The sequence below is a fragment of the Hemibagrus wyckioides genome, linkage group LG01 (genome assembly GCF_019097595.1).
Source record: "Hemibagrus wyckioides isolate EC202008001 linkage group LG01, SWU_Hwy_1.0, whole genome shotgun sequence".
NCBI lineage: Eukaryota > Metazoa > Chordata > Actinopteri > Siluriformes > Bagridae > Hemibagrus > Hemibagrus wyckioides.
Genome location: NC_080710.1, coordinates 147,884 through 175,446, shown reverse-complemented (window position 1 = coordinate 175,446; position 27,563 = coordinate 147,884). Strand labels below are relative to the sequence as shown.

General features: G+C 39.1%; 1 protein-coding gene across 1 annotated transcript; it reads right to left on the bottom strand.

Moving 5' to 3' along the window:
- Positions 1 to 10,004: 10,004 nt before the first annotated feature.
- Positions 10,005 to 27,482, bottom strand: LOC131355390 (E3 SUMO-protein ligase ZBED1-like). Its single transcript, XM_058393733.1, has 2 exons — positions 12,230 to 27,482; positions 10,005 to 12,075 (listed from the first exon to the last, which is right to left on the bottom strand). Exon 1 carries the CDS (start codon positions 13,999 to 14,001, stop codon positions 12,697 to 12,699), a length of 1,305 nt encoding a protein of 434 aa, XP_058249716.1. The 5' UTR covers positions 14,002 to 27,482; the 3' UTR covers positions 10,005 to 12,075; positions 12,230 to 12,696.
- Between the last annotated feature and the right edge of the window lie 81 nt (positions 27,483 to 27,563).

Below are 27,563 nucleotides of genomic sequence, written 5' to 3'. Positions count from 1 at the left end.
GAGCTGAGATTACAGTAGGAGCACTCTCGGGGAGTGCTCTTAATCTCAGCTCCTTAACTGTAACTTTTCTGAAATGTGTTTTTCTGGATTTTTTTGTTGTTATTCTGCCTCTCACTGTTCAGATAAACCTACCATTAAAATTACAGACTGATCATTTCTTTGTCAGGGGGCAAACGTACAAAATCAGCAGGGGATCAAATCATTTTTTATCCATTCCCCGACTTCACCATAAAGTATGCAAATGAGTGACCGAAACAAGAAAAAAAATCGACAAAGAAACTCTTTCCCTCCAAAAGTTTCAGGTATTGGATTGGTCACTCTGAAAAACTGGGTGCGACCAAGGGATGAATAAAAACCCTAAGCACCCAACTAATGCTCAGCTTTTTGCTCTGCTCAGCTCGGTTCGGCTCGGCTCAGCTCAGCTCGGCCCCAAATTGAAGAACTTTGTTTGCACCACTAAAACCCTTTTCGTTCCAGCAGAATCTCTTGCTTACTCCAAGGACTTTGAATCTCCGAACCTCCTTGATCCACTCCATCAGGACTCTTATCAGCGAACCAATGCAAGTAAAAGTTACTAATTATTTTAGATGCGCAATATTAAGCTGAAGCCCCTTTATTAAGGCGAATCCTAATTACCTTGACAATTCTCACACGTGGTAACCAAAACTCGATCTGAAACTTGTCATATTTGATCTCTTCTCTAGTTCCTTATCTCTTTCTCTCTCTCACTCCCTCTCTCGTTCTGAATTCCTCCATATTCCCTTCCTTAATCTCAATCTCTCTTTGCCTACTTATCCCCTCTCTATAATCCTTATCCTGTCTTTTATGTATGTGTGTCGTAGTTAGTATGTGTTGTGTGTTTCTGTTTTATTAAATGCATTTTATTCACGAGTGATTGTCTCTGTGCTTTGCTCACAATTTCGGGGTCCCTGAACATTGCTCTTGCTACGTGCTAAATTACAGCTAGTATTTTATAAAGTAGTTATTCTTTCTTGGCCAGGAAGATAACTTTCCCTGGAATTAATACATAATTATACCGTCTGTTCGCTGGACGAACAAATCAAACAATTGTGTTATTGATTCTCTGACAGTTAGTTCTAAAACCCCATTTGAATATTTATAATTAATTATAACCAGTTATAATTACACTTAAATATTTAAATTTTGAGCTAAATTCGCTATATATTTTGGTGGAGGATGCGGGCATGTTCAAACTCTGTTCTGTGAGCACACTCAGGGTTAATTTACTGGTGTTTTAAATTTTTTTTTATTTTTTTATTTATTATTATTACGTGCGCACTTGAAGCAGCCTGAGTAGCTGTTAAGAAAAAAAAAAGACAGAGAGAATTTAAACTGCAGTCCATAATATTAAAATCGCCCAGTAAAGACAAAGAAGTCTCTTTACTGTCCGTTTTAATATTATCAGAATCGGCTGTTGGAACGAAGAAATCGTCCTTCAGCTTGACAGAGATTTATTTGAGCAACGCTCCTATTTTACAGGCCTTGTTGAAATACCGCTAGATTGAAGTTATTGTCCAATTGAATTAAGTCCAATTTCATTCAACTAGACGGACTCACTCCCTTAGGTTTAAACCATTAGACTAAATTCAAATTCAAATTCAAATTTTATTTGTCACATACGAAATCATACACAGTACGACATGGAGTGAAATGCTTTTTATGACTGTCTTACATAAAAGAGGAAAGAGTAAAAAAAGAAAATGTGTAACAGAAAAATGTGTAAAAGAAAATGTGTAACAAATATAAAAGTGTAAAAATATAAAAGTATAAAAGCAAAAACAAAAAATATATACGTATATATATATATATATATATATATATATATATATATATAATATATATATATATATATATATTATATATATATATATATAATATATATATATATATATATATATTATATATATATATAGTACAATATAGTATATGTATAGTATATGTGAAAAATAAAACAATATAAATAAATATATGTGTAGACTCTATAATGTACAGAAGATACAGTATATGAATATATGTAGATAAAAAGGTCTGCTAAAGTCAACACTGAAATGGTGTTGCAAAAAAGTATAGTATGTACAGTGTGCATATGTAAGATAAATATATAAATATATTGTAGAAGTGTATATGAGGCAAAATATAATGTCCAGTTTAACAGGGAGTAAAGTGACAGTGCAGTGCACACACAAAGATGTACAGAGAAGATGTACAGTGAGTGTTATTGTGTGTACAGAGTAGTGCAATATTAGCATGTGCAACAATCAGCTGAGATAGAATGTTATGTTATGTTGTGTGGGGGGTAAGACCAGAGAGTCCAGATCCTAGGTGTACTGGTTGAGGGCCCGAATGGCCTGCGGGAAGAAGCTCCTCCTCATTCTCTCTGTGTTCACCTTCAAGGAACGGAAACATTTCCCTGACCTCAACAGAGAGAAGAGTCCATTGTTGGGATGGCTGAGGTCCTTCATAATCTTGCTGGCTTTGGCCCAGCACTGCTTGCTGTATATGGTGTCCAGGTCAGGAAGCTTGGTGTGGATGGTGCGCTCGGCTGATCGCACCACCCTCTGGAGAACTTGCCTGTCCTGTTTGGTGCTGTTCCCAAACCAGGCTGTGATACTTCCCATCAGGATGCTCTCAGTGGTGCAGGTGTAGAACGTCTTTAGCACCTTTGAGGGCAGTTTAAAGTCCTTCAGGCGTCTGAGATGATAAAGACGCTGCCGGGCCTTCTTCACCAGGGTGTTAACGTGACAGGACCATGTCAGGTCCTGCGTGATGTAGACACCTAGGTAACGGAAACTGTCCACTCTCTCCACTGGGGTCCCGTCGATAGTGAGGGGCTGGTAATTCCTCTCCTGCTTTGTGCTAAAGTCCACTATCAGCTTCTTAGTCTTGCTGACATTCAGGAGGAGATTGTTGACCTGGCACTATGTCTCCAGGTTTTTAATCTCCTCTAGGTAGGCCGTCTCGTCGTTATTGGAGATCAGGCCCACTACCACAGTATCGTCCGCAAACTTCACGATGTTGGTGGAGCTGGAAGTGGCCACACAGTCAAAGGTGTACAGAGAGTACAGCAGGGGGCTCAGAACACAACCCTGGGGGGCTCCAGTGCTGAGGGTGAGTGAGGGTGAGACATGGTTGCCCACCCATACTGCCTGAGGTCTGTCTCGCAGGAAGTTGGAGATCCACCGACACAGGGATGGGCCAAGGCCCAGGATCTCCAGCTTAGTGGTGAGTATGCAGGGAATTATGGTGTTGAACGCTGAACTGTAGTCGACAAACAGCATTTTGACATAATTCCCCCTTCTGCTGTCCAGATGGCTCAGGGCTGCATGATGGAGGTGTGCGATGGCGTCCTCTGTAGATCAGTTGGGACGGTACGCGAACTGTAGCGGGTTCAAGGTGTCAGGTAGGGAAGAAGCGATGAAGTCTCTGATGAGTCTTTCGTCACCACTGAGGTCAGGGCCACTGGACAGTAGTCGTTCAGCCAGACGGGCTGGGGTTTCTTGGGGACAGGAACAATGGTGGACCATTTGAAGCACATCGGGATTGTAGACTGTTCCAGGGAGAGGTTGAAAATCTCAGTGAACACAGGAGCAAGCTGGTCAGCACAGGCCTTCAGGACCCGACCCGTGATGCCATCTGGTCCTGCTGCCTTCCTGGTGTTCACTCTCCTGAATGCCTTTCTCACGCTGCTCTGAAATGATGATGAACATGCAGTCCTCTCCGGCATGCTCCTCATGTGTGCTGCCTATAGTGCTGTTAGCACTGCTAACGCTGTTGGCGCTCTGAGCTGCAGCCTCGAAGCGAGCATAAAAGGTGTTTAGCTCATCTGCCAGAGAAGCGTCTGCATTCACCGATCTAGAAGATGGTGTTTTGTAGTCCGTCATAGTCCTTAGTCCCTGCCACAGACTTCTAGAGCCACTCTGTTGAAATTGTGACTCTAGTTTCTGTCCATAGCGCTGCTTCACCTCCTTCACCACTCTGCGCACGCTGTAGGATGCAGCTTTATACTCCTCCATGTTTCCTCTGGCGAGCCCCGTGTTGTGCACTGTGGAGCAGGATCTCAGAGCATCGCGGACAGATTTATCCATCCACGGCTTCTGATTGGGGAAAGTCTTGATGATAGTCTTGTGAACTGTGTCATCCGCTAGTTTCCCGATGAATCCCACAACCGCTTCCGTAAACATGTTGACGTCATCAGAGCTGTGCCGGAACATGTCCCAGTCTGCGTCCTGCAGATCGTCCACCAATTGGTCCATCCAGCGTAAGACCTCCCTCCGAGCCGGAACTTCCTGCTTACCTAATGCGTACCTAATAAGTTTTAATTGCAAATGCTTTGCAGATTATAGTTGTGAATGATATGTAAATGGGAGTTTGAAATCTTGATCAAGTAAATTAAACTGGTTTAACAGTGATTTGTAATTTGGCCGGCGAAAGGAATCCCGCCCATTCCAGTTAGTATAACCACAGGGAAGAACCCTGCGTCGTATTGAGCTCTTTTAGTATATTTAGTGGTTGTTGTCTGTGTGCAGGAAAAGAAAAAAAAAAGAGAAATATATGAATCCTGCCACACCCCGTTTGTGCTTTCGCGACACAAACGCGTCCAGTCTCGAATCACATCATTTGTGACCGAGAGTAACCCGTCACACATGAAATTAACTTAAAGCGCAATACCTTCAAGTAACGCTAGAGGCGATATAAGTGCCTTACACTTCACCCTCTCCTCCTACTGACTCTTAACCTCAGTGTGTATGGACTCACTAACTCCACCTGGTGGACCTCCTTCGCTAGGTCGTCTTTCCTTTCTACCTCCTTGCCTTGTAGCTACTTAACTTTTGTTTTGATTTCTCCAGTCATTCTTTGATTAACTTTTTTTTATCATTATTGGTATTTTGAGTTAATTTATAGTTAAAAAATTGTTTTTTTTTATGTCTAGTTTTGATTCTTATTATCTTTGACTCATCTAGTTATTTTCTCCCCTTTTCTTTGTTTCAAGCTTGAGTTTTATACTTTACTATCTTAATTATTATTATTATTTTATTTTATTTTGTTTTTATTATTAATTGATTTTTTTAAATTAATTTTTGGTTGATTTATTTTATTTTAATTCAGTTATTTATTTACTTTTATTTTATTCTTTTTTTTTTAATATTTCTTTTTTAGTTAGTTTTCCCTTTGTTTTGTTTTCCTCCTCCTCTCAAGTTCCCTCACACTAGTTTGAATTTAATTTAAAACATGTTTTGAATCTGAATTCAAAGTAACTGTGTGGAACTTGGGTGTGTGAGAATCATCAAGGTAAATTTACCAATCTAAGAAAACCAATGTATTTAGGTGATCACGCCGTCGACCTGACCAACACTGTCAGGCCTGACCTAGTTCCCACATTCGATCTTAAATCGCTAGGGCTAATATTGCCCATTATCGTAATATATATATATTCGCCTAGTATTACCATCACTAGTACGGCAATGACTTGCATTGGTCCTTGCACTGTTTTTTTTCTCTCTCCACCAGTGAGCCAGCATGTCTCGATCATCAAGCCCTGATGCGCACTGGGATCAACTGGAGGCCTGGCTGAACGCCATGACCGGTTAGACAGCCTAACTAGACAGACTAACCCTAGACAGCCCTGGTCGAGCTCCAGGTGGACACAGCACAGCGCGAGCAACAGGAAAAGGACATGAGAGAGGAACTCAGCGAGGAACTCCAGCGAGCCAAGGGCCTTTTAAAAAGAGCAGAGGCTGAACTGAGAGAAAGAGACACCAGGGCTACAGCCTACAAGGGCCATTTGCAAAGTGCCCGGGCCAAAGTCAATGCCCTGTCAAAACAGAGACTATTTGAAGGACGAACAGGGAACATAAACATGCATATAGGTTGCAAGGTGACTCCGAAAGGGAAATACACCCAATAGAATTTCCCTCAACCTCAAAGGATCTCCACCCTCCGGGCCAAGAATTTCCTGTCCAAAGGGGGGCGGGTGCCCCCTACTCAAGACCTCACCTGCTAGCATCATCGAACCCCCAACAGCAGAAAGGGGGTGGGAGTCCTTTCAAGGAACCCCGTATCCCAGGCACAGAATGGCCCCGAGGGAACTGGACAAACTGGCTAGGAATATTCCCACTTTCACGCAGAACCCCATGGGAGGCCACGACGTGCACGCCTACCTGCAGGACATTGACTTTCATTTGCAATCTTTGACCAGTGTGACTACACGAGACAAGCTCTACCTTCTCTGGATCACCTCCAGCTGGGAGGTGCGGAGTTTCCTAGACTGGCAGCCAGAAACAGTCACCGCAAACTACCAGCAACTTCAACAAGCTTTAATTGAAGAATTCTCTGAACCAGAGTCAGAACATGGACTTAAAGCCATGGACTTAAAACAGGGCAAACTAGAAACCCCACAGGCCTACTACAACAAGATCCAACAGGCCTACTTCGGGACACGAAATGAGCCAGGAATGGAAGAGGATTTCAATCTCAAGACTTTGTTTCTCTGGAACCTGCACTCCAGTGTGAGTCAGCACCTGGGGGTCCTGGTCTGCCCACGCAGTATGTCCACCCAACAGCTGAGAGACTTGGCACACAAAGCCTACACTAAGCAAAGGACTGTTCCCGAGTAAGTTGTAAAAGGCCCAACAATCTACCCTGTTTCTGAGCACAGTTCGGAACTGGCACTAGAGGGCATCCAACCATCCTGATCCACCTGCCCTCTAACCCTCATGAGTCTCTGTTGGCCGAAGATGTCCCCTACAGGTTACTCCTTGTCCAAAAGGGGGGAACTGTAGCATCTCCAGGTCGGCTCACTTGCTCATGGGGTCAGTTGCATCCTTCTCAAAAACTCAATTAACCATTACGCAGCTCACAACTGACCTATTTCGCTTATAGTTATTTCATTTTGACTCAACCGACATGCTGTAACTCATGGGAGCCAGGCTCCGGGATGTCTGATAGCTCTGGATAACCAATGACCCCCCCAATGAGACTGGAGACAAAGGAGGAATCCTGCCTCCATGAATGTTGGAGTTCTGCAGACCATCAGTACTGATAGCCCAGCCTCACACCCCTGGAACTCCCCATCAACTTGTGACCTTAACATGCAAATCACCCTGCGCCTAGCAGTTTTACTGCCGTTAAAATTCAACAAGAATTCCCTAATCTAAACCAAATCAATCCCTTGACCGGGGGATGACCAAAGTTCTGACTGAAGACACACACACACCCAAAGCATCTGGAAACGCTCATCCTGACCCCCACATGCACACACATAAGGAGAGTTCCTTTATTCAAGTTTCAGTAAAACAACAGTAAAACCCTACCTGACCCATGCCTAGCACACCTGTATATATATTCCCCTTTTGCCTTTATATTTTTATGGTTGTATTACCACTCATAACCTGTTGTTCTGTGTTTTCATGAAACAGAACAATGTTTTATAATATAAGATTGTATGTTTAATTGCCTATACCCAGTTTCCTCTCCTCTCATACTGTCTCTTTCCAGTCTACTATCAAAATGATTTTACTTTTATAAAAAATAGTGTATGCCATGTGGTCAACTCAAGTACATAACATGAGCCTACTATACTTTAATTGAAATTTTATCCATTCCCCGACTTCACCATAAAGTATGCAAATGAGTGACCGAGCGGAGACAAAGAAACTCTTTCCCTCCAAAAGTTTCAGGTGTTGGATTGGTCACTCTGAAAAACTGGGCGCAACCAAGGGATCAATAAAAACCCTAAGCACCCATCTATCGTTGCTCAGCTTTTTGCTTTGCTCAGCTCGGCTCGGCCCCACGGGGGCCAACCCCCTCTCCGTTCTGTGGTTGGGGGGGCCCCTGTGAGCCTTTTCTTCCCGGCACGACCTCTTCTATCGTCGCCCGACTCGACTCTGATCTTTCTTCGGGACAAGACTTTCACTTTCTTCCGAGACTTTGTCGGCAGCTTCAATTGAAGAACTTTGTTTGCACCACTGAAACGCTTTTCGTTCCAGAAGAATCTCTTGCTTACTCCGAGGACTTTGAATCTCCGAACCTCCTTGATCCACTCCATCAGGACTCTTATCAACGAACCAATGCAAGTAAAAGTTACTAATTATTTTAGATCCGCAATTTTAAGCTGAAGCCCCTTTATTAAGGCAAATCCTAATTACCTTGACAATTCTTACACGATTGTAATCAAAACTCAATCTGAATCTTGCCATATTTGATCTCTTCTCTAGTTCCTTATCTCTTTCTCTCTCTCACTCCCTCTCTCGTTCTGAATTCCTCCATATTCCCTTCCTTAATCTCAATCTCTCTTTGCCTACTTATCCCCTCTCTATAATTCTTATTCTGTCTTTTATGTATGTGTGTCGTAGTTAGTATGTGTTGTGTGTTTCTGTTTTATTAAATGCATTTTATTCACGAGTGATTGTCTCTGTGCTTTGCTCACAATTTCGGGGTCCCTGAACATTGCTCTTGCTACGTGCTAAATTACAGCTAGTATTTTATAAAGTAGTTATTCTTTTTTGGCCAGGAAGATCCTTTCCCTGGAATTAATACATAATTATACCGTCTGTTCACTGGACGAACAAATCAAATAATTGTGTTATTGATTCTCTGACAGTTAGTTCTAAAACCCCATTTGAATATTTATAATTAATTATAACCAGTTATAATTACACTTAAATATTTAAATTTTGAGCTAAATTTGCTACAGAACATGATTAACATATAACTATTAACCAACTTACTACATGCAGGTTCCATCAGTTAAAGCAGGTACAAAGTTATGATTCTTACAAATGGGAGAATAAAGAGAGGGCTGTGTAATACCAAGGAATTTCTTCATTTGTTTCAGTTTCCTCAAGGAGCTATGTACAATGAAATTATTAGTAACCCTCTTTAAGGGAACATTCAGATTGGCCAATAGTAAAGCAGAGAGACAACTCCTGCTTATAGAATGGGATTCCAGGTGAATCCAACTAAGAGGATCCACTGCAGTCTCATTGACATGGGGCGGGTCACAACACCAATACATCGAAGCTCTTGCATTTGCCGCCAAATAACAAATAATAGTGTTGAAAAACCAGCATTGCATTTCTAAGTGTGCCTTAGAGATGTGAGGAGTCTGAAATTCCCAGATAAAAGAAAAAATAATAGAATCTAGGTTTTTAAAAAAAGACTTAGTGAGATATATGGGTAAATTCTGAAACAAAAACCTTGGAAGGATAACCATTTCTATAGCATTGATACGACCAATTAATGATAGAGGCAGAACCCTCCATTTTCAACAGTAACATTTAGGCTCTTAATTGCAGCCATAAAATTGAGCTTAAATATGTCTTTTGGATTAACAGGAATTACCAATCCCAAGTAAGTAAAATGATCACAGACAATTTTAAAAGGGAGAGACCCTAGAAAATATGTAGGATAATTACTACCAAGAGGAACAAAGATGCTTTTAATCCAGTTAATTGAATACCAGGAAAAGGAGCCAAAATAGTTTATCAAATCCATTAAAGGAGTCAAAGAATCAACGGCATCTTTTAAGTATAAATGTATATCATCTGAATATAAAGAGATCCTATTCTCTACTGACCCAATGGTAATGCCAACAATAGAAGAGTGGTGCCGAATACTTATAGCCAGTGACTCCAAGGTTAAATTAAACAATAAGGGACTCAGGAAACATCCCTGCCTCATCCCACGATAAAGAGGGACATAGTCTGATTTATTCCAGTTGATTCATCCCAGATTTTGGATTTGCATAAAGCATCTTGAAGTATTTACAAAAATCTGTACCGAATCCAAACGTATCTAGCACTGAGTATAGGTAACGCCACTCGATCTGATCATATGTTCACTTAACTTGGCATTCATTTCAAGTCTACTTAAATATATAAGTTAACTCAACATGGAAATTTAACTGTAACTGTTCAGTGCAAGCTTTGTGCACACCGTACTGAAATAAAACAATGAACAGCATATTTAATCTAAGTTTTTATTGACAATGTCACAATATTAATAAAAATACAGTACACACTATACTGAAATGGAAATAGGTCACAGCCACACTAACATTTGACCATTTATGCCTTGTGCAAACATAGCAAACTATAATAAAACAAACTCAACTATAGTGTCATACTGTATATACTATACTGTAATGGAAATATTATTGAGTCACAACCACACTACAGAGGTGTAACAGGGGGAAAATATCCAAAACAAAGGTTGGTGTTAAAGTCTCACAGTGGCGTTTCTTAAACAAAAAGCTGGTTTGCCAGAGACTGCACTCTAGGCTTGAGAGCATTCTCTCCCATTGACATTAGTACACGCTGGATGAAATCAAACGTGTTGGCAAGTGATTTTGGGTAATTTAGGTCTAGTGTGTAAATTAGACCAAAGAGAAGACACATTGCCTGTGGGAGGTCCTGCATTTTGTCCATCACCACTTGGCCTTCAAGAATTATTCCAATCAAAGAAGTCAAATGCAAGGAGTTGGGGGGCTGAAGATCAGTGTCCTCGAATAAGATGATCAGACACCTAGTGACAAAACAGGTATAAATAGAGTATTATGATCAGCAATCAAAGGTTTATCATCAATGCATGTTTATCGGAATGTGCACAAGTTTATTAAGAAAAAAACTAATCACTAACCCTAATCTAAAATTATATTGACATGCATACATTTGAGTTTAAATGTATGTAAATGTACATGCTTCCTGCAAAGAATTTTGTATACATTTTTTTTATAGTATGCAGTATAAATAGCATTTATTATTTTGAAGACTTGTACAAAAAAGTTGGCCACATTCGTATATTAAAGGAGTACTTCACCCAAAAATGAAAATGTACTTACTCTCAGGCCTCTCAGGAGTTTGTTTCTTCATCTGAAAAGATTTGGAGAAATTTAGCATTACATCACTTGCTCACAAATTGATCCTCCGTAGCAAATGGATGCTGTATGAGTCCAAACAGCAAACGTTGATTAAGCCGACACAAACGGCCCTCCAGGTCATTTACTTTAGCACGAAGAAATTTGTTTTCAGAGCTCAGCTCCTCACAAACTCTCTCCACTTCATTTAGGCGTGTGTCACAACCAGTCATGGCTAATTCCAAATCCTCCAATTTTTTCTTTACACCTGACTGTTCGGACTGAACACTTGCCAGCAAGGCATCCAGCACATCGAGGTGATTATTAATAGACAACGTAATGTCCTCAATCAGTCGTTTCAAATTATTACCTTGTGTTTCGATGGCATTAAGTAGGGCTGTGAATCTTTGGGTAGACTCGATTCTAATTGCGATTCAAAGTTTTTCTATTAGAATCAAAAACGATTTTTGCTAATTCAGAACGATTCAATTCGATCTGATTCACAATGAAATTCGATTCAATTAACGATTCTGTATATTTTAGGCATCTGCATCTGAGCAAATAAATTCCATTTTTGGGAAATTTATGACCTAACCCTAGCAACCTGATCCAGAACTATAGCTTCATAGGACTCAATATATTCAATGCACCAAAAGTTTTTTTTATTGTAAACACTACATCCAGAACATTTAGGAAATATTGCAAAGTGCAGAAATACAACAAAGTGCAAGTGCAACTGGCAGTAATATCACACATAGTTCAATTAAAACTCGGTAGTTAATGCAGCAAGAGAGTAGAACAAACAAATGGCTATGACATGCTTTTTCAACACTATTTACTTGAGATTTTTTTTCAAAAATATTAACTGATCAACAAAATCTGGCCGTAAACTGCTTCTCTGAGAAGATACTATGTCTCCTGCAGTACTGAAAACTCTTTCTGAAGCCACCCTGGTAGCAGGAATGCAAAGATAACTTCTTGCCAGCTTTGTAAGGATTGGTAGTTCTGTCTCATGGGACTTCCACCAGTCCAGTGCACTTTCAGTCAGTGCCAGAGGAGCCATGGATCTGTATTTGAGTACCTCGTCTCTGCTAATCTCACTAGCAGACCTTGATAGGGGACAGGTCTCTGCCACCTGCTGAAAGATGTTGCCAAAGAGCAAATCCATGGCTTTCATTTTTTTTTTGCCTGATGCATCTCATCTGAAAAATAAAATTAATTTGATGGAAAAATCAAATCTCATTTCTTGTCCTTAAATACATTTAAAATTATAAATGCATACCAAAATGCTATGCTACAGTATACATACCCTTTAAATTAAAACACTACTCTTTATTAACAAATTAAAATAAATACCTTCTTCAGTTGTGTTTGGTGGTTTCTCTTCAATGGCATCTTCCTGCTGTTCCACGTGAATATGTAACAAAATGAAATAAATAATACTAGCTCCAGTCAAGTCATATAATTATAAACATGACAGGACTATTATTTCAATAAAACAAGTACAATCTAGGACCATCATATTACAATCCTAGAATCCTTAATAGAATATAGTTAATTAGCTAGCATTTAGTTCATGAAAATAAGGGAAGTTGCAAACATACACTATCTGAGGCCTCAACAGTGAGTTTAATGAAGATCATTTCTCTTTCCTCATTTTCTAGAAAGGGAACCCCTTTGAAGCAGGGGTCCAATGTGGATGCTAGCAAATAAATTATTAAAATTATGAACAATGTTGTGCTATTAAACATTTTAATACAAGCAGCAATGATATCTTAATAATAAAGATTGCAGTGCATTTGCAATACTTTTGCTATTGACAGTTAGAGAGATCTCTTACCTTTAAGCAGAACTTTGCGGGAGTTTGTGTACCGACATGAAAAGTCCACCGTCATCACGGATTTCATTTCTCGAGTCATGTCTGTATCGTCCTCGCAAGGCTTGAGATGTTTCAGTAGTTTAGCCTGGAGAGGCGCACTCACTGACACAGTTGGCTGTTCTTCTTCACACATCATAGTAGAAGCTATCTTAATGGGTGTCATCAGTTTCACAATGTCCTCAGCATTACTGATGTCCGTTTCAGGGAGAGTGCGGACTTCTGTACCTCTCTGCAAATTCTTTGACAAAAGTGTTGCCAAGATCGCGGTGTGTTGTTCTAAGAAACGCTCCAGCATTTCCACGGAACTATTCCACCTAATACAAATATCCTGCTTAAGTTTGTGTAATGGCAAGCCGAGAATTTGTTGTTTCTCTTCTAAAGTACATGTAGCAGTGGGACTCCGGTGGAAAAAAGAGATAATATGTCTTACTTTGCCCAACAATCGCTCTACACTGTTCACTTTCACGGCCTTTTGAGACACCAGATTAAGAGTATGTGCAAAGCAAGTGATGCGGGGGGTAAATCCAGCAACTTTACCTGCACCAATCATATTGCGAGCGTTATCAGTAACAAGAGCAGGACTCTTGTCTGCAATTGTCCACTCGGAGCAGGCATCACGCAGCAATTCTCCAATGTTGCTGCTTGTGTGGGCTTTGTTTAGAATCCTTGTTTGAAGAACGAAGCTCTGCATTTGCCAGTTCATGGAAATAAAATGTGCGGTGATTGTCACATAAGACTCTGTCAAACAGGACGTCCAAGAATCAGTGGTGAAGGCAACACGGGTACACTGAGAAAGCTTGAGCTGCAGCTCCTCTTTCGTAGACTGATACAATTCCGGGATATATTTTTCACTGAAAAACTGACGGCTGGGAATTTTGTATCGTGGTTCTAAAATGTTTATCATTTCTCGGAAACCGGTGTTTTCCACAACACTATAGGGGCGCATATCTTTGCAAATAAATCTTGCAATAGATGCAGTTATGGATTTAGCACGATTGGAGTTTTCGGGAAGAGTTTGACCAAATAGGTTAGGACTTCTCAAATATGACCCTGAAATACTAGCTGCCGTAGGTGCAGCTGCAGGTATTTCTCCCTTAATGGCATGGCGTCTGCGAAGATGGTTGCTAAGGTTTATTGTATTTCCAAAATACTTTAACTTGCATTTACAACGACTACAAACTACAACGGACTTGTCAATCTTTCCATTTTTTGTGTTAAAACTGAAGTATTCCCAAACCTTTGATCTCATATTGGCTTGCAAATCTCTCCCTCGTTGCCCTCCATAGTGCAGTGAGCATATGTGAATGACAGCAAACGGCGCAAATTGAAGAGTATTGACGTAATCCACCTCGCCAGTGTAGTGAGGGTGCACATGACTACGCAGATTCAACTCATTTAAAGTTATAATTTATTTTTATAATTATGCATCATCATATAATCGCGATTCATTCGATTTTTATTATTTTACTCAATTATTAACAGATCTTAATAATTGAGTTAATTAATTAATAATTAACATGGAGTTTTGAATCATGAATCGTATGTTTATACGATTCACGATTCAAAACTCCATGTTTCAAAATCGATGCATATGCATCGCCAGGATTATTAATCGATGCATCGAGAAAATGAATGAATCGTTACAGCACTAGCATTAAGTATAGTACTGGCAGTAGATGGGGAGGGAATCACTCTTAGCGTCGCCATCTTTACTCTGCTGCGTGGCCTTCGGTGGCTTCTTGGAAGTAATTTTTACGTCAAATGTAAAGAAAGTAAGAACTTCGTACCAACTACCGCAATTCAAGACTCTTCTTCTTCATATCATTTTTAAAATAGAATGCCATGATGCAACCCACGGATTAAAGACAATTATTCGCTGTTTTTAATAATAATAATAATAATAATAATAATAATAATAATACTTAAAAATGAACTGTTAAACAATTTTAAGTACAATTAACTTATTTTTTAATGAATTTGTTATACTGTTAGGGAATACAGTGTAGAAAAATATCCATTAACTATATTCAGGATCTAAGACTAATTGGGGTTTGGAGACAAAAGACAATATTCTTGATACTCAAGCTCATATAAAAGTCATACTCATAATACATTCTAATCTCTATTGAATTATTGCCTAGAGTTAGGGTTAGAATGCTGGTACGATAGTAGTCATTAACGATCATGCAGTAATATCTATGGAAATTCATTTAGGTAGATTAAAGGATTAAGATGGAGGTTACAAGTCTACCTGTTACTCAATACTGCATGTCAAATTTGTGAAGAATTGTTTTAATAACTATTTTGATCTGAATAAGGGTGAAACTACAGCTAGGGTTAGATGGGAAGCATTGAAAGCTTATATAAGAGGAGAAATGATTAGTTATACAAGTTTAGAACCAGACCACACAACTAGGACTTATTAACATTAGAAAACCCAATTAAAAAGTTCAAGAGATTGATATTGATGAACAACCCTGAAAAATTGTATAATCTGTTAACTATGATAAATTAACAGCTGATAAAGTAGCAAAAAGTCTAATGTGAGGACACACAAGAATGAAAGAAACATTATGACCAGGTGAGGAACGCAGGTAAATTATTGGCCTACAAAAATGTAAGCTGAAAGAACAATTAATATTATAAAGATTAAATTTGGCAATATAACCATGGACCCAGCAGAGTTACAGTCATTATAAAGACTTTTATGAATTGCTACACAAATCAAAGTATGTAGATAACAGAACAGTGCATTAAAATGCATCTTGACCAGCTGCAATTCCAGAAGATATCAGAAGGTGAGTAAATAGCACTAGACAGCCCATTAACAACAGACATTATGAAGCTATAGGTGATCTTAGTAGCGGTAAAGCACCTGGAGCAGATGGGCTGCCAGTAGAGTTCTGTAAAACATTTCAGCAACAACTTCTTGGCATGTATGTGGGATATTTACTATAGGAACGTTCCCAGATTCATTATGATTAGCTTAATAAGGTTAATATTAAAACCAAAAAAATAAAAGTACAATAAATAAAATACAATAAAATTAAAAGAAAATTTGGGACGTTTTCTGAATATAAAATTAGTAATTCCAAATCATTATTGATGTTGAGTCCAATAACAAATACTCCATTTTTTGACAACTACGGAAAATGTTAGGTATTCAGAAATAATTTATAAATATTTAGAAATAATCCCCACAAATTATGACCACTTGTTAGACAGAATAACTGAAGCATTGAAAAACTGGTCCAGTTTGCCTATATCCATGATCAGACTGATAAATATGATAAAAATAACTATTCTATTAAATTTTTTATTTTCAAGTGCTCCCATTTCAGCTATAGAAACCATACATAGACATTGTGGAAAATGGGAATATAGGCAGTACATAAAGAAATCAAACGATATTGGTAATTATTGTATTTTATTTTTGTCTTATTTTACATTATAATTTTATTATAATTATTTATTATAATTATTATAATATTTCTGCAAAACCCTACAATGGTGATACTGGTTGGGCTTTTTGTCCAAAGTTTTTAAAGTCTGTTTATAAAGAGATCTTAAAGGTTTAGTAACTGTTTCTCCTGCTTGACCCCAACATGTCACCCAATATGACAAATGAGAAAAAATTGTAGCATGCATGAGAGACGTAGCTATGTCAGTGGGAAGACATTGTCTAATTTGTCTGAAATTTATCAAGTTATATTTTATAGTCCTCACCATTTTCTTTACATGCTTTTTGAAGCTAAGCTTTGAATCCAACGTTAACCAAGATAATTAAACTCTGTGACAATTTCTATCTTTTCACCATTTATAGATATACACTATATTGCCAAAAGTATTCTCTCACCTGCCTTGACTCGTATATGAACTTAAGTGACATCCCATTCCTAATCCATAGGGTTCAATATGACGTCGGTCCACCCTTTGCAGCTATAACAGCTTCAACTCTTCTGGGAAGGCTGTCCACAAGGTTTAGGAGTGTGTTTATGGGAATTTTTGACCATTCTTCCAGAAGCGCATTTGTGAGATCACACACTGATGTTGGACGAGAAGGTCTGGCTCTCAGTCTCCGCTCTAATTCATCCCAAAGGTGTTCTATCGGGTTGAGGTCAGGACTCTGTGCAGGCCAGTCAAGTTCATCCACACCAGACTCTGTCATCCATGTCTTTATGGCCCTTGCTTTGGTCACTGGTGCACAGTCATGTTGGAAGAGGAAGGGGCCAGCTCCAAACTGTTCCCACAAAGTTGGGAGCATGGAATTGTCCAAAATGTCTTGGTATGCTGAAGCATTCAGAGTTCCTTTCACTGGAACTAAGGGGCCAAGCCCAGCTCCTGAAAAACAACCCCACACCATAATCCCCCCTCCACCAAACTTTACACTTGGCACAATGCAGTCAGACAAGTACCGTTCTCCTGGCAACCGCCAAACCCAGACTCGTCCATCAGATTGCCAGATGGAGAAGCGCGATTCGTCACTCCAGAGAACGCGTCTCCACTGCTCTAGAGTCCAGTGGCGGCGTGCTTTACACCACTGCATCCGACGCTTTGCATTGCACTTGGTGATGTATGGCTTGGATGCAGCTGCTCGGCCATGGAAACCCATTCCATGAAGCTCTCTGCACACTGTTCTTGAGCTCATCTGAAGGCCACATGAAGTTTGGAGGTCTGTAGCGATTGACTCTGCAGAAAGTTGGCGACCTCTTCGCACTATGCACCTCAGCATCCGCTGACCCCGCTCCGTCAGTTTACGTGGCCTACCACTTCGTGGCTGAGTTGCTGTCGTTCCCAAACACTTCCACGTTCTTATAATACAGCTGACAGTTGACTGTGGAATATTTAGGAGCGAGGAAATTTCACGACTGGATTTGTTGCACAGGTGGCATCCTATCACAGTTCCACGCTGGAATTCACTGAGCTCCTGAGAGCGACCCATTCTTTCACAAATGTTTGTAAAAACAGTCTGCATGCCTAGGTGCTTGATTTTATACACCTGTGGCCATGGAAGTGATTGGAACACCTGATTCTGATTATTTGGATGGGTGAGAGAATACTTTTGGCAATATAGTGTATCTACATTGGAGCAACAAATATTCATTTTAGAAAAAACATCCCTTTTGTTTTACCAGTGTTCAAAGTGAGGCACGATTGCTTCAATCACTGTTTAATCCTTTCCATAGCGACTTTTATCTTCAACACTGCTGTTCTCGCATGTGTAAAAACAACAGCATCATCGGCATACATTTGCACCTGTATCCCTTCACACTGCTGTGGAAGGTCAATATACAGACTAAATAGTAAAGGGCCTAATATTGATCAATATTGAATATTGATCACCCATTTTACAGTTTAAATTACTAGAATGAACCCTGTTAATTTTTACACATTGCTGTCTATTTGATAAATATGAGGAAATCCATGCTAAGGCTCCAGATGAAAATGGGAAATTAAATAGTTTAGAGAGAAGAACATTGTGATTAACTGAGTCAAAGGCTTTACGCAAATCTAAGAATATAGCACCAACTGTTTCACCTTTATCAAGCCTAGATTTAATTTGCTCTGTAAAATATAAAGTAGCTGTTTCAGTAGAATGATTTATTCTGAAACCAAATTGCATACAGTGTAAACCAGTCTTAGCTGTATTAAGATAAGATGTCAATTGTTCCAAAACTATCTTCTCTGCAACCTTAGACACTGGTGGTAGTATGCTGATAGGTCTATAGTTACTAACCTCAAAGTGATCCCCCGATTTAAAGATAGGAGAAACAATGGACTGCTTCCACGCAATAGGACAAACACTATATTTAAATGATAAATTAATTAAATGAGAAATAACAGGAGCTAAAATATCTTTGTGAGTTTTAAGAAACTTGGTGTCGAATTGATGAACATCCCTACATTTAGTATTTCTTAATGAAGCAATAACTTTGTTAACCTGCATTTCATTAGTCATGGCTAAGTTAAAACTTTGACTATCAAAGTTTATCAAATATTTATTTCCTTTTTTGCAAATTTCTCCCCCAGTACATTAACAGAATTAATAAAGTAATCATTAAAAGTAGTCACAATAGTCATCTATAATTAAATTACCTTGAACTTTAATCTTAAGATCCTCTGAAGAAATGATCTCCTTCTGTAAAAGACTATTAACATTTTTCCAGTTTTATCAGTTAGCTATTTCCTTTTGCTTCACTCAATTGCTGAAGATAATAATTTGATTTGGCTACTCTCAACTCTCGAATAACTTTATTTCGCAGACCTTTATAACAAAGCCTATCAGTATCTTTTCCTGTCTTAATTGCCATTTTTAATGCAGAGTCCCTGTTCTTCATCAGATTCAGTATGTTTTCATTAAACCAGGGTAACATTTTTATTTTTGACTTTTTTCTGAATTTTTACATTGAATTTATCCCTTACAAAATTAATCTTGTTGATGAATGTTACAACCATGCTCTATATCCTCAGAAGATAATATATCATCCCACTTTAAGCTGGCTATTTCCTCATTGAACTCGAGTAGCTGTCCTTTAGGTATACCACAGAAAACCTTAGTGGAAGTGTTGTAATGTTTCTAAATCTATATTTTGTCAGTTTCCGAACAGCTGAGGTTACATTGTGACCAGACAACCCAGTGATCAAATTATAACTCTTAATTATCCTTTCAGGTTTGTTTGTGAATATTAGGTCTATCTGTGATCTAGAGGTTTTAGCAATTCTTGTGGGTTGTTTAATTATCTGATTTAAAAGATACTTATCTACAACTGTTTTCAGTTTTTTCCTCTTTAGTTTAACACTCCCCCTCCCCTTCCAGAGAATCTATCACATCTAAAACATTGATAGCCAGGCATCATGAATACACTTGGAGGAGATAATTGATGCAACCACGTTTTAGATATGCAAAGGAAGTCCAAATTTGAATTAGATAATAAAATTCATTCTTTGAAACAATACTCCTAATGTTCAAGTGTCCACCAAAAAGTCCTCTCAGTTTCACTTTTTTTTTTTATTAATTACAGGGTGATTAACAGTCTGAAAGATTCTAGACACAGTCTGCTTTCTTACCGCAGGATTTCGACACAAGGAGATGTTAAACTGAGTCGCTGGAGCATCGGTAGTTTTAAAATCCCCACCGATCAGTGTAGAAATAGTGTGCACTAGAGCATTATGTACGTTGTTAATTAAACACACTTCGCTGTTTGATGGGCCGGGTGAATCTACAGGAAAACACCAGGTACTCGCCTCATCGTGAGACGCCACCGACATTTTTCCCAAACGAGGCTCAACTCCAGATTCCAGATTCCAGCTGTATTCTCGGACTAACCGGTCCTGGATTTAGTTGAACGTCCCCAGAGAGCAGCAGTAAAATAAGCAAGAACTCATGAGTTTTTCGTGAAGGCACAGAGAAACCCCGCTGTCTAGTGGTGTGTTTCCGTATCACTGCCTGTCCATAGTCCAAGACAGAGGAGTAAATTATGTAGAATCCGAAGAGATTATGATGAAAACTTCCCGCATGAGTAGATGACTGGAGAAGACCAGAATATAAACAGTTTCTCCCCTGATCAGCATGACTACTCGAGTTTTTAGAGCACAGCTGATCCACATGGAGGAATCTGAACACAAGACGTACCGGTAGTGCAGCCGTAGAAAAAAGTAACGTTGATTCAAATTTTTTGTGATTGCAACGTTTAAGTCTATGAGTAAAGTTTAAAATGTCCTCTGACAAATGTGTATAGAGACAAAGAAAACGGCAAGCTAGATATAAAAGTGGAGTCACAGCAACTGCCAGGCTACAACACCACACCGCAGCCGCCATCTTGGTCTCTTGCACGTCATATATATACGAGTTTTATAAGATTTTTCATGCCCAGTGTTGTTAATTACGCTATGTAACACGATTTTTGTTTCTGGGTAGTGAATGACATTTTCCAATTACTCTTGATGGAAAAAAAAAAAAGCCATTAAGCCCCTTGAACTTTGGGTTTGGGCTTTTAAAAAACAAAAACCTCAAAGTTAGCCCATTTTACTACAAAAAAAACTGCCCAAAACTAACCCAAACTTTCATGGCTAAGATGGGTTTTTTCTCTTTATTTGGGTTATAAAGAATGTGGAAATAACACTTATTTCCCAGGAACAAGAAAATATCTCTGTGGAATGAACCCGGTTGTAGAGACAGATCAGAACTCAGCTGAAGCTCAGAGCAGGTTAAAGGGGTGTGCTATACTTACAGCACTGAGGGGCATCACACCAGGAGTCATTAAAAATATTACAACTAATGACCTGTGCTTTACCCATGCTACGGTCAACTCCCTTCTGCTATTTCACAGCGTTTAAATTCAACCTATGTGGTGAAGCTAGGTAAAGTACACACACACACACACACACACAACACTGGGGACAGGGGGACATGCCCCCCCCCTTTCAAAATCCCGTTTTTGTCCCCCCCACTTTTTAATTTGTTTGTTATAAATTTTTAACCGCATGCCGTCATCACCACGGAGAAGCAGGACCCAGCAGGACACAGAGTGTGTGCCTATGTCGATATGTCCGTGTCCAGGAACGCCGCGTCCACACTCTAACACTATCTGACTGAAAGGTATAATGAACAGGTGTAATGAACAGGAATAATGAACAGGTATAATGAACAGGTGTAATGAACAGGTATAATGAACAGGAATAATGAACAGAAGTGATGAACAGGTGTAATGAGCCTGGTGCAGAGCCAACAACCTCTCCCTGAACTTCGACAAGACTAAAGAGATGGTTGTTGACTTCAGGAGAGCACAGTGTGACCATTCTCCGCTGTTCATCGACAGATCCTCGGTGGAGATCGTCAAGAGCACCAAATTCCTTGGTGTTCATCTGGCAGAGAACTTCACCTGGTCACTCAACACCAGCTCCATCACCAAGAAAGCCCAGCAGCACCTCTACTTCCTGAGGAGGCTGAGGAAAGCCCATCTCCCTCCCCCATCCTGACTGTGTTCTACAGAGGGACCATGGAGAGCGTCCTGAGCAGCTGCATCACTGCCTGGTTTGGGAACTGCACCGTCTCAGATCACAAGACCCTTCAGGGGATAGTGAGGACAGACACACACCCCTCACACACACTCTTACACACCCCACACACCCCTCACACACTCCTACACATCCCATAACCCTCACACACACACTCTTACACACCCCACACACCCCTCACACACACTCGTACACACATGTGTATAATGTTTTGCAGAAACTGACTATTAATCCTAGTGTTCAACAAGTGGCATCATCATTGGGAATGAAACATATTGAAACAGTGAGAAAATAGCTTCAGCATTTGTGAAAGATGTTATTAATTAACTTTTCTGATCTTTTGCCAGATCAACAGCAGAAAAATCTCCAAAGTTTGAACACCTTTCATTAGACCTGTAGAGCGCCGGTCCATTCTTACACACTGGTTGGATCAGTTTTTAATTTAAATATAAATTTGCTACAGTGCTTGGCACCAGTATATAAAAATGTATCAACAATTATTATGAATCTTTCTCTCAAAAGTCCAATATGCAACTGTCATGCTTGTGGGGTAGTAGTTCGTGCCATGGGCTCTGGTGTACGAGATCCCGGGTTTAAGGTTTTACTCTGGTTTAAACATTTCTGGGGTTCTGGGTCTGACAAAAGTCCAATAAGCAACAATTATAACTTGCAAACTCGCAGAACATGCTTTAGCTATGAGTTGTAGGTCATATTTCACCCCTTGGCATGCCATGAGACTTCCTGAACGGTGCTAATTAGACAAATACCTAACATACAAATCAAATCTCTGCTCAGCAGATTTATTGGGAAGCAGTCTGGCAGCAAAAATGAGTGTTGGAAAATGTGGGCTTCAAACCTACTTTTCAGCGGAACTGAGAACCTCTCTTTTACCGTGGCCCCTGAGGCCAAAATGAATGCAGAAACCTCCTGCTCAATTGTAGCAATGTGACAAAATCACTTTTCCTAATGACCGAATTACCAGCTCCCGAGTCTACCAAAAAGCTAAAATGCGTATTTTCCACAGTAACATTTACAAACACAGACAGGTCGCATTTAGCATATGTACCTTCTGGAAAAAATGTATCTTCTAAAAACTGAATAACATTATCAACCTTTTCTTGGGATAAGTCTTGGGTTAGCTTAAGCATTTCTTCTTTGCAAAGCATAGGAAAATGAGACTCACCCAACCCAGGTCGGTCCTTCTCCTCCTGAGCCGCCCCTTTAGATCAGTATTGATCAGGATTGTCTGAAACAGACTTAGAACACTGAAGAGAGTGAAAGTAATTACCTGCTTTTCTTGACCTCTCTGTGACTTACTGGCATGCTTTCCTGTTTCTGCTTTCCTCAGATTAAATGCCAACCAATTTGGCTTCTGTTTAGCTCACTTACCTTCTGTCTCTTTCTGTTTAATCTACATTCTAATTGCTCTATTTGTCTACCACTAAAACTCTCATTCTAGGGAAAACCACACTCAGTCACCCACCAGATTAACTGTAAAACAGATTCAGGTCCATAATTTGTTCTCAGATCCATAATTAGCATTAGGGCTACCCAAAATATCCTGCTCTAAGATTACACTCAGGCCCTGTTTACTTTTGTTGTTACTCTAATAGGCTTTAATATCTGATATTCTGTACCAAAACCACTTTCACATCTGAAGGTACTCTTTACATTCCGCTCATCAGCTAAAATGTCAGGTTCTAAACCCTCACTAGGGTTCCTATATTATATTTAGTTAATCTGAATGTTACCATAGTCCAGACCATTGACAAACCCAAGTCTACATTTGTCTCTTTAGGAGCATTTAGATATGAATCAGATATTATCAAAAAAATGACCAACCTTCTTCAAAGTTTATGATTCGACTCCGTGATCTCCCTGGGTTCTCTTCCACTAGATGACTAATCACAGTGGATGAGACAAAGTCAAAAGCTTTGGGTTGCGTCCACTTAATTCCACCCAGATGCAGAATCCTGTCAACAATGCCAGATAATTGTAGTGAAATTCCAGATATAAGCCAAATGAACATGAGTGACTACCGGAGTAAGACCAAAAAAACCCCCAGCTTTTTAATAGTGATTTCTGCTGTAGCAGGTCTCCATGAGCTCTAAAGTTCAAGCAGCACTGGTGAAAAGACACACAATATTTTATAATACTGCCAAAACAGCAGTCCCATGCATGAAAATAACCATCTCTCCTAATTAGCTCACAAAAGTCTTCTTGCTCGAACACAACTGCCAACAGTCTTTCGCCTTATCAATCGTTTCTTTCCTTCTGCAATCACAATTATCTGCTCTCTTGCTTTGGTCATGCACACAGTTCTTTTTCTCTAAAATAACACTCGTGAGGTTATATTTAAAATTTTCCACTACAGTACCTAATCTGAACCAATAACACTTAATCCTGACCTCAAATAAACTATTAAACATAGACAATAACATTAACTCTTGACATAAAGGCTAAAATGAATCTGAGGTACACTCCTGATGTGTCCTAAAATTCATAAAAGATTATTTAATATTCTTAACTTAATTGATAAATAAACCAAACCTCCCCCTCATCACAAAGATCCTAGAATTATGCTCAGACCTACACACACTGTAAAAAATAAAAAAGTTAACTTAAAAAGTTAAGACAACCGGCTACAAAGCAATTTTGAGTTTACTCAAGACTTCTGTGGTTGAAGATGCTTTATATCATTTTAGTAAATTGACTGAAACTGCTGATTTAATTAGGTCTACCTTCCTCAGAAAGTAGGTCTCAGTAAGTCATTATGAGTTTGTTTAAAGTTAAATAGGGGCTTAAGTGAACGTTAAAAAAAAATAAGAGTGGGCACAACTACACAGACCTGAAGTTTAGCTCAAAACTGAACTAAACTCAAAAAAGCTGCTTTAAAGCTGGTTGCCTTAAAATGTTCAGTTTTTCAACTTAATTTTCACCTTTTAATTTAAAACTTTAAACCTTGCCTTCAAACATCTCACACAGATTCCTGTATGTCTCTCACTTCAAAAATCAATCACAATTCTGCCACGCAACACATTTTCTGTCAGCATGAAATGCAAAAATTGGAAGAAAATGAAGTTCTACTCCAGTTATCAAATTTTTTAAATAAATAAAAGAAAAGAAAATAGAGGCAAAAGGTAAAAAAAGAGGCAAAAATAATCTTTACTGTAATGCCTTTAAATAGCTGGAGTAATACAACACAAATGCCATTAAATAGCTGGAGTAACAAAGTGGCAGAGTATCTTAAAACACTGCAGCAATAAACAAGACTTCAGAGTTTCAAACAAATATGTGCTAGAGCTATCAAGTATCACAGCTGTTAAAACAATACTTAAAAATCATAAAACCTTACATTAAATCTCAAAACAGTCTTTAGTGTTCCAAAACCTGTAGTGTTTCAAGAGAACCTCTTGACTGCTATATGCAAATATGCAAAGCTAACACTGCATTCCAAACCTCTGAAAAGAAAAACAGTGTGTGGGACGTTACATTTCAACTAAACTGACATGTTTAAAACACAACATAACAAACAAATATTAAATAGGAGGATATTAGAATAATGTTGTTTAACTTACAATAGTGATGACGTCCCTTATTGATGATGCATTTACTCCCTCAGGTAGACTCTGTGTTTTTTGCGTGGCTGGATGAACAATAATCCTGGTGTTTGCATCAGTCAGAACTGATTTGCTGATATGCAGTAGTTATACTAAATAGGTTCTTGTTCAGTAAATAATTATGATTAATAAATAGATGCATTTACCTAAGATGTTTGCCTGAAATTTGAATGAAACTTGAAACTTATTTAGAAAATTGAAAGTTTTCTAAATATCTGCTCTTCTCCCCTCCTTAAAAACGTTTTAGTGTGATTGGATATATTAACTGTTCACCTCAAACATCAGAGGGACCTAATCAAAGTCGCACCCAGTTCAACAGAATCGATGAGGGAGCTGAAATTGGACTGAGTAAATAATGTCGGGGAAAGGAAAACAGAATTCTGGGTTCCGAAAACATCATGAAAGAAGGAGAGGAAGGCCAGGACAATTGCTTTATCCCAATCTATCAAAACATTCTTCAACAATACAGGTTAGTGTGTTGCCGTTTCACTGCATGATTTACAAACACAGGAGTAGGACCACTACCGGCTGACTCTGTACCGGCTGACACTGTACCGGCTGACTCTGTACCGGCTGACTCTGTACCGGCTGACTCTGTACCGGCTGACTCTGTACCGGCTGACTCTGTACCGGCGTGTACCACCACTGTACCAGCGTTATTTTAATATTATTTATTAACCTCTTGGCTTTTGTTAATATTTTATCAGTTTGTATTGAATAATTGCATGAGAACTTTAAACATTGCTTCATGAATGTTATGGCATTGTTTTGACATAATATTTATTTTTACATTTAACTTTGTAATAAAGGACTTATATCAATATTACCATCTTCTGTTACTGGAAATAGACTGTGTCAAATGGATACAAGATTAAACTTAATATAACATGTCCTGCAGCAGAGATGTGGCATCATCTGACTCATGACCCCATTGCAAAGATGGCTCAGAGGGTCAGTACAGAAGATATGTTGGGTAATGCTGGCTTATTTTTGAAAAACCATTCGAGTCATGGTACTTGTTGTGTACTGAGCCAGGTCCTATAACCCAAATGCAGAGAAGAAGCCAACATCAGTTAGTGAAGGTCAAAGTGAAGACGCTGAGAGTACCACCAGTCCAGATACACTGACAGGCAGCCCAAGCTCACTGTGCTCAGGGAGAAATGAAGGTGAGGGTGAAGGAGGTTGTTTGACAACTGGTCGAGGATTTTGGCCAGAGAGCTTCCCAGATCATGAATATGAGGTGATAGAGACCTATTATACACAAGGATTCAGAAGGAAAGAAATGATCTTCGGTTTAATCTGAATCTTCAGTTTAATAAGTCAGCAAATGGGCGAGAAAAACAGAAGAGTGACCAGCTGACATGCTCTTTTCAGATGATGACCTCACAAAAACATCAACTAGTGCATTAAACACTAAAGAAGGGAACAAAACAGCAAATATAAAAAGGCAGCAAATTACAACAAACTCCCTGAGCATGAAGCAAGTAAGGCGCACACAGATACCTGAAGTAGAAAAATCTGAGATATTCTTTGATAGAATAAAAAGGAATAGATAGCAGCTTGCAAAAAACACAGCTGAAAGATGAAAAAAAGCAATTCCTGAAAGAATTTTACAATTTTCTGGCAGCAAAAAGCATACAGAGGCAATTCAGGTGATGGTGAATTTAGGAATGGTAACTTTCTTGGCAAATTTGAGCTGTTGGTTATGATCCTCTGCTCAGTGACCATTTGCTATAAGTGACCAAGAAAAAGACAGATACAAGAATGAGACATTAATTTAGCCCAGAATCACAAAATGCATTCTGTCCTGTCCCTTTCCTCCAGCACCTCCCCAAATGACCACAATGACAAGAGGACTCAGGATCTCTCTCTTAACTGAAGTCAGTTGGATTTGGCTAAAACTGAGAAATTAACATAAAAGACCACTGGGAGCCATAAACGTCTACGTATCCACGTAAACAAAGTATGCTAATAAGATACATCATAAACTATCCTTTAGAAATACTCATATTAATACACATTTAGTTCACATAGCGTACCGCCATCTGTTCTTTAACGTCGCCCTATTTAACAGAGCACAGAGTCGCTGCATGGCCACTTGGGGTCACTACTTAGCAGAACAAAAACCCACAAACATTCTCACATCACTCACACAATGTGTGTATGTTGAAAA

Bases quoted from the DNA above. Each gene is read 5' to 3' on its own strand.
- LOC131355390 (XM_058393733.1), bottom strand. From the start codon at position 14,001: ATGAGATCAAAGGTTTGGGAATACTTCAGTTTTAACACAAAAAATGGA.